The sequence below is a fragment of the Haliotis rufescens genome, unplaced genomic scaffold (assembly GCF_023055435.1).
Source record: "Haliotis rufescens isolate VD_foot unplaced genomic scaffold, xgHalRufe1.0.p SCAF_7, whole genome shotgun sequence".
Lineage (NCBI taxonomy): Eukaryota > Metazoa > Mollusca > Gastropoda > Lepetellida > Haliotidae > Haliotis > Haliotis rufescens.
In genome coordinates this window covers 7648082-7659137 of record NW_025964361.1, presented here as the reverse complement: position 1 = coordinate 7659137, position 11056 = coordinate 7648082, and the positions used below count along the sequence as shown (strand labels likewise).

At 41.1% G+C, this 11056-nt stretch overlaps 1 protein-coding gene across 1 annotated transcript; it reads right to left on the bottom strand.

The window, feature by feature from the left end:
* Positions 1–1508: 1508 nt before the first annotated feature.
* On the bottom strand, positions 1509–7794 carry LOC124144475. The gene is made up of 4 exons (XM_046513886.2): positions 7650–7794; positions 7145–7244; positions 2982–3136; positions 1509–1999 (listed from the first exon to the last, which is right to left on the bottom strand). Exons 1-4 carry the CDS (start codon positions 7699–7701, stop codon positions 1881–1883), a joined length of 426 nt encoding a protein of 141 aa, XP_046369842.2. The 5' UTR covers positions 7702–7794; the 3' UTR covers positions 1509–1880.
* Positions 7795–11056: the final 3262 nt, after the last annotated feature.

Below are 11056 nucleotides of genomic sequence, written 5' to 3'. Positions count from 1 at the left end.
GGCCAGACCGGGTGGTTAAGGCACGGTGGCACGGTTGATAACGAGAATCGTTGGTTATTTATCAAACACTGGATAGTTTAGTCCAGAATAAGTATTTACATTCTGCAATACTGCTGTGGCATTTAACAACAAACAGACAGAAAAACGTTTTATTATTTTAAACAACCGATGTTTCCGGTGTCATAAAAAAAAGTTACATGGCAAGATATTACATTTGTTCCCGTTCCTTAACCTTAACCGTAACCTTTTAACCTTAACTGAGCCTTAACCTTAATCCTTTTAACCTTAACTCTAACCCTAACCACTGGATAGTTCGGTCCAGAATGATATTTACATGCTACAATATTGTTAGAGCGTTTAAAGGGTTACATCAGAAGATCTTACAGTTTCGCCCCTTTCTTAACCTCAACCTTAACCTTTTCACCTTAACCTACGTGACCCCTTATGGGATGTCCTTAACCTGTCTGTGTGTTCTCAATAATAATGTGTTGGAGTTATCCTTTGTAGTTATATACTTCTCAAAAGAACTTAAGGATCAGTCGATTTTTTCATATAGTTAATCTGTCGTGGCCAAAAGTCTGGCCCAAGCAAACTAGTCACTGAAAGAACGGATCCATACAAACATGGTACGATGGCCAAATCGTTAGGACCTGACCACTCAATACCCGGCTCCTTGACGCTGTTTTAAACAGTATTTCAGTCAAAACAAGGTAAAACCTGAGTGACATTCATAACATACTTTGTGTATGTTTGCCTGTCTGTCTGTGATTTAACGCCGCACTCAACAATATCGTAGCCATATGACAGTGGCCTGTAAATAATCGAATCTTGACCGACCAATGAAATGACTATCAAGAAGTCGACATTAGCCAATCAGAAAGCAGTTTCCCGAGCTCCAGGGACACGTTTCAAACTGGTGACTTCAGACTATGCTTTGAAAACTATTTTGACAAAATTCTCGGGCTGTGTAAAATCTGTTTCTCATATGTTATCCCAATGAAGCGAGAGATTGACGATGATTTTTCCAGACGTACAACCCGTAAATGTCGTTCGGAATGCCTCGTGTTAACATTTTCAAGGTTGCATGGTTAGAAAACGAATTCCGACTATAACTTTCCTGATCTGGTAAGGGACGCTCTGAACGGTCTGATGAAAGGTCGTTCTGACGTGACCAGTAACGGGTGCCCTTAGATCTTTAGCAGTAGCGAGAACTAAGATCTGATTTAACGAGATGGGACAATCCAGTGATTGATATTGTGAACAACGATCCAGGCCGTCGGGGTACGATGACACGCTCTCAACCAGGTATCCAGCCTGACCACCGATCTCCATTACGACCGGGGGGGGGGGGGGGGTCGCATACATTTGTGAAACCAACGGAAACAAGTATGGTGCTAGTAAACCAAGGATTTGAACCCAGATCCGACAGGAACACGGCGTGCCCAGATAGGAGACCGTTGACTGTTGGGCCAACCTTGTCTCGGAATAACACATAAACAGAGACGTAATATTTATAAAGATCATTTTATTGTGATAAATGCGTTCTATGAACACATAAAGACGACACTTGTGTTTAGATATGAGATCTTAAATAATATTTATGATAAATATATTTATCAAAATATTACATGTATGTAAAACATTAGTTTGTATGGTAAGCAGTTGTATGATGATTATAAATCCATGAATTTCTTTAACAAAGCATTTAATATATGTCAAACATTACATTTTGTGTATTATATACATGTCAATCAGATTGATCTCATTTCCAGAAAAGACCCGTTTGATGATTATATTCCAAGGACGTGCGTTCAGCGCCGTGCAGTCAGCATTCCTCCTTTAGCCATGTGGGTTTGACACTTCCACTCATCAGTAGTGTGCTACACCTTGTTAGAGTAGGCTGCAGGGGGTCCCGGATAGGGTGGGGTTGTTGCGGGTCCCGGGTAGGGGGGTGGATCAAATTGTGACACCATGTGTTGGTTACTGAAGCCGTACTGATCTGAAAATGGTCATATCAAATTGTATTATTAATAATAAATTCATTGCATCGTTTTATCTATTCAAGTTTCAGTGTTTGGCTCCAACATTTTTTCTCAAATTTAGTTTGGATTCTTTTATCTGACAATAACGAGTAAGAATTTCAATACAAACACTGTTTTAATTATGTTATGTGGGGGGCACTTGGTCCCAAGTCGTCTTAGGCGCCTCAATTCGCTGTGCAGAGTTGCGGCCCTTTGGCATGCCAGAAACCAATGTTTATAGGTTCGAATCTCTGTTCGCCCCGATTATGTTTCTGGCTGAATCAGCACCATCGGTTTCACCAAAGTGGTGAACGTTTGAGACCCGCATCACTTCGAGCTTTGATCCCACCGCTTATAAAGCTGACATGCCGTGATAAAGCTGGAATACTGTTAAAAGCCACATTAAACCCAACTCACTCACTCACTATTATGTTATGCTTAGTAAGCAAGTGATGATGATTTGTTTTGTTTGTTTGTTTGTTGTTTAACGCCGCACTCAGCAATATTCCAGCTATATGACGGCGGTCTGTAAAATAATCGAGTCTGGACCACACAATCCAGTGATGAATACCATGAGCATCGATCCACGTAATTGGGATCGATGACATGCATCAACCAAGTCAGCGAGCCTGACCACCGGATCTCGTTAGTAAAACGGGATCGGGTGGTCAGGCTCGCTGACTTGTGATGATGAATTTGGTTTAACACCGCTTTCTACAGCATTTCAGTCATATCACGGTGTGCCAACCAAATGTGGGTGCAAAGTGATGAAGGTTTGAAACGCTATACCAACGATATATAAACGATATGACCGGGCATGGCACCGATAAACCAAGAAACCACACCATGACGAATCTGGGATTCGAACCCATGATCCTAGTTTCTTGACACTCCAATCTCTAGACAGCAAATTCCATGCCCCCTTGTAATGTTTAGCGTAGTCACGTGGATCATCCTTACTCTGGGTGCTCCCAACCACTGCAACGGAAGTCGTCCCGACCGTGTGCATCACAGGTGGAAGTCTCCGGTTGTTATTTGCATAAGAACGTCGACAACATGCGCCTATGATGCTGAGGACAACTGCCAGGCATGCGCAGATGATACCAATACCAGCTCTGAAATAATAATAATAATAAAAATAAAAATAATAACAACAACAACAACAACAACAATAATACACATTCTCCAAAAAGTTCTGGGTGGGTTTGACTAGGCAGCGCTTCCTGGGAGAAGTCCCATTCGCTGTCTGGGCTGCGTGTAGAGGGGGCAAGGGCCCTGAGCTGATGATGAGCCTAACCAGCCTGACTGTGCCAGGATCACCCAAACCCTCTTTGCTGCATTTTTTATTTTAGTCTGTAAATAATAATAATAACAACAATGATAATAATGATGATGATGTGTTGGGGCCGATCAGCACTATATCGGGGTACGGGCACACAGTGCATCTGTTGAAGTTCAGATTTGGCATTTGTCCATGAAGTACTATTCAGACACTAAATACCCGTTCTGGTCGATTCGGCCGCCTCCATGGTCTAGTGGATAGAGCCTCTGTCCGGAGAGCGGTGGTTCGATCCCCGGACGAGTCATACCAAAAGACATTTAAACATGGTATTTGATGTTACCCTGCCTGCCGTCGTCCTTACGGTAAAAAACAAGGTTGGCTCGAAGTTAGTATTATGTTCCAGGTATTAAGAAGTATTTTGTTCAAGGCATCAGAATTGAAGTGTATTAATTTGTTTTTCAAATGAACACAAATTCATTCTTCTTCTTTTAAATTGCTTGTCCAAAATCTTCGAAGCAGTTGAGCTACAATTTGCATTTACAATTAAACGAATGGTCTCCGAAGATATTCTTAATTGTCTCCTTCTTAAAATGTTATGTATATCCATAACTTCTCCTATGCCTACGTGTTCTCATGGATGGAGAGGGTCTGCCCCCGTCCTGCCAAATGAAGTGGGAAGATGGTACTTGTTGTTACCCTGCCAGGTGCTCGGCATTAAGGGGGATAGAACAAGGAGTGGTCGGCTCGGAGTCAGTATACTATGTCTGAGTGGGGTATCCATATCAAACTGCAACATGGTATCTCAGTGGGCTATCACACACAAATTAGTCATTCTGTCATTTGTCCAGACTAGTACAAGCGCGCACACACACACGAACACACACACGAACACACACACGAACACACACACACACACACACACACACACACACACACACACACACACACACACACACACACACACACACACACACACACACACACACACACACACACACACACACACACACACACGTCAATGCATGTCGTTATATACGTTTAATAATCCTAAACGCGTGTTAAAACCCATTTCGGGGCGGTCGGGTAGCCTAGTGGTTAAAGCGTTCGCTCGTCATGCCGAAGACCCGGGTTCGATTCCCGACATGGGTACAATGTGTGAAGCCCATTTAAGGTGTCCCCCGCCGTGATATCGCTGGAATATTGCTAAAAGCGGCGTGAAACCATACTCACTCACTCACTAAAACCCGTTTCACCCAGCCCGGAGAGCGGAAGGTCCGGGGTTCGATCCCCGACCGCGTCATACCAAAAGACGTTCAAAGATGGTAATTGTTGTTACCCTGTCTGGCGCTCGGCTTTAAGGGGCTAAAACAAGGACTGGTCGGCTCGGAGTCAGTCCGGACTAGTACAAGCAGCCACACACACACACACACACACACACACACACACACACACGTGCATGCACGTGGCTCTATAAGTGCAATAATCTTGGACGCGACGTTAAACCCAATTTCACCTCACCTCCAAGAGTAAAGGTGTTATGTCAGTTTTGATAGGCTTTGTCATATGACCTTAGACCTTTTATATCGCACTTTTATATCGCACTTTTATATCGTACCATTAAAAAATACCTGTGTATCTCCCTTTATCCGGACGATTCAGTTTCCAGTGAATAATCAAATCTCGGATTGACGAATCATGGTTTAGAGTAATGTCCCTTTACTTCTATTTTGTTAAGCTCCTCACAGAGATGATAGGTCACCACAACCATGCTCGCAACCGACGGGCCATTATGTTTACAAACAAGTGGACCTGTGAAGATTCCGGGGTAGAATAGGTCTTCAGCAACCCATGCTTGCCGTAAAAGGCGACTATGCGACTAGAGGGATCGGGTGGCCAGGCTCGCTGACTTGGTTGATACATGTCATCGATCCCAATTGCGTTGATCGATGCTCATGATGTCAATCACTGTATTGTCTGGTCCAGACTCGATTATTTTACAGACCGCCGTCATATAGCTGGAATATTGTTGAGTGAGGCGTTAAACAACAAACAAACAAATACAAACAAGTGATGACTGCCGTGACGCCGAATGCTCTTACCCCTGCCAAATTACATTCTTTGTTTGTCAGTTTGAATTTCGGTTTCATTACAATTATGTAACTGATATAGTAAGAATGTAAGGGTGAAGTTGGTTTATTTTCCGTTTGCCTGCAATCTCGAACCAATCTGATTAAACATACGAAAAGGTAATTTTATCTGGGAAATATGGTCAGTCGTAAACCTTTTCGAAATTCACTTTGATGGCATTCCAAAAGAAATAAACAAAAGTACAAATGATACGGCATTTGGGGTCAGGGAAAGTGTCTTATCATGGCCGCACCCACACTGGTGGCAGTGATGTTACCGAAAGTGTAACGGAGGTGTCACGCGCTGGTCATGATAAGGAGCTCGTTACACTGTGTTCACACAAAGATACTCCGGAAGAAGGAAAGACGTCACCCAGTTATCAACCGGCCGCGGAAACCAGTCAAGGTTGTATTAAGTCCTCTTCAAGTGTCCTTGACCTTCCCAATATTTGTCGAATTTGCTTTTTATTGACCTTGACCTGTCTTAAATAGATAGCTATTTCATTCAGTATACGATCAGTTCAATTTACAAGAAGAAGGATTCTACCAGAAATCATCTCAAGCAATATTGTCATTCGTGACCAACTCGTGTTATTCCGGGACAAGCCGAATAGCATTCGCGACCAACTCTCTTTTTGCGACCGGGTTCCGTATTAGCGCAAACGGGCATACCTAAAACAATTGTCAACTCGTTGCGTTATGGTTCACATATATTTCCCCACATATCATATATATGTCAGATGCAATTTAAAGCTCATCTGGACATGCGGAATTATGATTGAACACATTTAGCTGTGTCTTGGGTATATTTTTAGATGCAATACATATGTATAATCAAAAATTATTTCTGAGGGATTCTTTGACGAAGAACTTGAAATCATACGCGCATTCTGATTGGTTTGTTGTATTTTTGCACATAACATTCATCGATAGGGGGACGAGTCTTCTTGCAGGTTACGGAAAGGGTCGAGTGGTGACGAATGGCAAAATTGTGTGTCGGAGTGTAGTAAGTGTTACTGTATAATATTATTAAACTTGGCTAACTCTCAGCTAGGTTGGCCCCGCGACTAACCCGCCGAAATTAGCTGTACAGCCATGTGTCCCTAACGCGAGTCAGGATCCATTGTCACGAGTCAGGATCCATTGTCCGTTAGTCCGAAAATGATCCTTTGTTGTCAGGGGTGAGTGAGTATGGTTTTACGCCGCTTTTAACAATATTCCAGCAATATCACGGCGGGGGACACCAGAAATGGAATTCTCACATTGTACCCATGTCGGGAATCGAACCCGGGACCGCCCCTCGTTGTCAGGAGAAACCCCGTGGGTTTCATCAAGGTGGTGGACCTCTCATATGTCGAAACTGAAAGGTCGCGAGACAAATGAAATACTGTTCAAGAGATTGTTACACACACACACACAAACACACACACAAACACACACACACACACACACACACACACACACACACACACACACACACACACACACACACACACACACACACACACACACACACACACACACACACACACACACACACACACACACACACACGCACACACACGCACACACACGCAAGGAGACACACACAGATACACTGTCACTCACACACGGACATATACACATCAATACCGTCTGCGTGCATAATAAACGTACGCGTGTTAATGACCCCGAGGATGGACACACACACACACACACCTAGACCATTGACTTACCCATTACTCAAACAGCAGTAAACATACAACGGATGCTCACAACATCCGAAAATACAGGTGATTGATTCGTAGGTCCCGTAGCAAGTTTCGGCAAGCGCACCTGGAGAACAAACAAATAACAATGACGCGGTGTAATCTCCCTCGAAAATATGGCATGCTGGATCTATCACTGAGCCAAAGCTTGCCTTTTTGCATGTAAAATCAGACATAAATCATTACATAAAGTAGTCCAAGTTACAATAACCTTGGACGACGTTAACGAACGGTTACGATACGTTAATATATCGGTATGTCGTAAATGTAAAAGTGCCATTTGGTGTTAACAAAATGCTCGAACTGTTACAGACTTGGTCATGACATTAGTTGTCAACTATATACACAGTGAATTGAACACGCAAATAAGGTACTCTCTCTGAATAAATGTTCATGAACGTGGTCCATTCTGAAATTGCCAAACATCTAAATTACCGTTTCCCTATGAAATGAATATGTAACATCTACATACCTATAATACAGCTAAGTAATATCCATAAGGGCAAGAGAATATTCGCAGCCATTTTGAATACTGACGACAAACCGAGTGAGTCAGTTTCCTGATAACACGACTTTATGTGTGTGCTGATTGTCAAATTGGGTCTGGCGTGTCTGTGTTTCCACGAAGGTAAAGATATCGCAAGGAAAACACTGGCCACATATTTCGAAACTTGGACGTCATGCAATTCGGGTTACATTGCGCAATAATGAAGTTTCAAGCATTCTATTTTAGTTGCTCATCTCATGGGTGTGTTTTGTGCAAACAAATTTTTGCATAATATTTTGTTTATGTATGTATGTATGTATGTATGTATGTATGTATGTATGTATGTATGTATGTATGTATACATAATGTGTGGGTGTGTGTAGTATATATATATAACGCAACATTTTAATTTAGTTTCATAGTCATATACGGTAAATCTTTAAATTAATGCGTCTCCAAATTAATACGACAGCTGACCCATACCCAAAAATCCGATGTAGATAGATAGATAGATAGATAGATAGATAGATAGATAGATAGATAGATAGATAGATAGATAGATAGATAGATAGATGTGTGTGTGTGTGTAACTATGAAACAACATTTAAATTATGTGTGTGATAGTTTATTTCGTAACATAAGCGTACTTATCGTGAAATACAAATTGCGCAACATGCATATTGTCAACGGGAAATAACCATACTTATAGTTAATCTTTACGATAAGATACAGCACTCCCACAACCGGACCACTACCCACCCTATCACGCAGAACATTTCTATGTGACAATCCCCAGTGAAGATTCATAACGAACGAAAAAGTTATATCACGTTTCTTCTATTCCTAAAAATACTTTGCATTTGTGAGTATACCAGCATAGAACAATGTACAAGGATGATACTGTCACGCCTATTATTTTGTTTGTTTGTTTGTTTGTTTGTTGCCATAGCCGTACTCAGCAATATATGACCGTGGCCGGTAAAGCGACGCCCATGAGGTGCGATGACATGCATCAACTAAGTCATTGAATCCGACCACCCGATCCATTTGGTCACACCCAACGACCGGCGTAGGTTTCTTGGGACCAATTCTAACCCGGAATCCCGAAGTTATTATTTTTAACACCAAAGTAAAATTTGAAATAAAACTGCAAAAACCTTTCCATGAGAAAAAGAAATCCATTTGCAAATTCCGTCTGTATCACGAACGTGTGTTAGTGATGACACTAGGTGTTCGCCAGAGGGTAAGCGAATCCTGCCCCAACCGCCACAAACACATGCAAAGACAAATCGATTGGTCAATTGAAGAAAAACATGGGAATCTGTGGCACAAGTCAATACAGGGAATTGCATTGGACATCATTATTGTAACTGATGCGTCGAATTTGAAATGTCCTCCACATATCCAGCATAAAACGATTTGAAGGCCTTGCCTTGAATTTTATAACCTTGGTCGAACAACTTTTGAGTTAGTGAGTTGGGATTTAACGTCACATCGGCAATGTTTCAGCCATATGGTGACGAGATCAATTGATACATCAATAATAAATACATTTTGACAATTTAAAACCTGTCGACAAAGGACAGTAAAACAAACAAAACTATCACAGGTATGAACATACAACTAGCCTGGAACTGTAAAAAGATGTAACAATACACAAGATATGATAAAACCGGGCTACTGATCGTCAACCACTGAAGATAGATCACCATACTGGGGACCATGGGGACTTACAGCACCTTTGCTACCTGCATGGACTAACAACTTTTGAACAAGAGTTGTATGAAGTTCTTTGACATCTTAGTAGAAAGGGCGTACCTCAGAAGCTGGGAAATGTAAAGGCAAGAGTTGCTCAAATATTGCTCGACATAAAGGGAAAGTTGACTATTGGAAAGTGAAAGGTAGATGGCTACTTGGCTATTATTGAAGATATCAGATAAATGACATACCCGGAGCTTAAATTAAACTTCTTTGCATACTTGGCTTATGCCGAGGGGAAATTCCGATTCATATGCAGAAAGAAACATATCAACTAAAGGACTCACGGAAATGAAAAAAACCTGTTTTTTCGACCTCAGATCTTAAATAAATGCAGTTAATATACAAAATATGTAAATATTCAAACAACTCAATTAGTACTAATTGGGCCTTGGCACAAATACAGCATATCACAGGTTTTTATGCCTTTTTACAAGTAAAAGTGTGTAAAAATGTGAATAAAACAGACTATTGTGAAACAGGGCATAACCAGGTGTAAGTAGATCAAGGTGAATGTCCATGACCTATGACACCTTGACGACAGGTGAGAACAGGTGCATAATGCCTATAGTCTGTTTCTGCTATGTCAATCTGGACTTAGTTTTATTTTTGAATGTTGAAAGTGACGACTAATTACCTCCTGTAAAGTACATTTTGTATTGTTCACTGAGATCAAACTAGCAAATCCAGACTAGTACTTTTCGAGTTGTTTTGTTATTTCGTATTTACAGCGACGTAACACTTTGCGTCGATTTTTAAATTGAGAAAAACAGTTTTTTTCCATTTCCGTGAGTACTTTAGAAAGAAGGCTAGCACACTTGGTGCCCATGGGGATGCCAACTTTTTGTCTAAATATCTTACCGGCATATATGACACAGATGCTGCCACTTTTATCAACGAGTGTTGATATATTTGATATCAAAAGAAACGGGGGTAAGATTTTATTTATCATCCAACATCATTCTTCCAACTTTTTCAATTTGTAGATAGTAATTAGCAGTGTCTTCAGTGTAAAAATTACTGCTAACAGCTTCAGTAGCAGAACCATTAGTGATGTCATTTGATTGTGACGGCATGTAGCCAGTGACGTAAGATTGGTCTGCAAAGCATTGTGATGTAATTTCATTGCAGCGATATCTACAGTGTAGATATCTCATCCAAGCGATATCTCCTGTCGGAGCCAGTTTTGGATGATAAATGTATGTAATTCCTAAAGATGGTTTCGTTCACACGATTAGATAAAACTGCATTGCCAACTAGCATCAAGTCAATATTTACAATAATGTAATGAACATGTACTGTCTGTTTTGGGTAAACACAATTTTTTAGGGTGATCCTGCATGAATTTAGAATCAACCCTATACAAGGGGAACCATTCAACTTAGCAATGTTTAGATTGAGTGCTGCTAGCAAAACCTTGTACACTGCAGCACTCTCGGTATGATTATTTGGTGACATTCTCAATTATCCATATCAGAAAAAGAGTATCACTGGTTTGCAGCGCACCTTAAAATATAAAGGATATTGAGTGGCAACAAAATGTCTCCTTTGACTCCGTTTCGAGATGAGGGAAACATGATATTTCACTCGACACAAGAAATATCCAACTAATCATATACTTTTTGTGTCGCTGT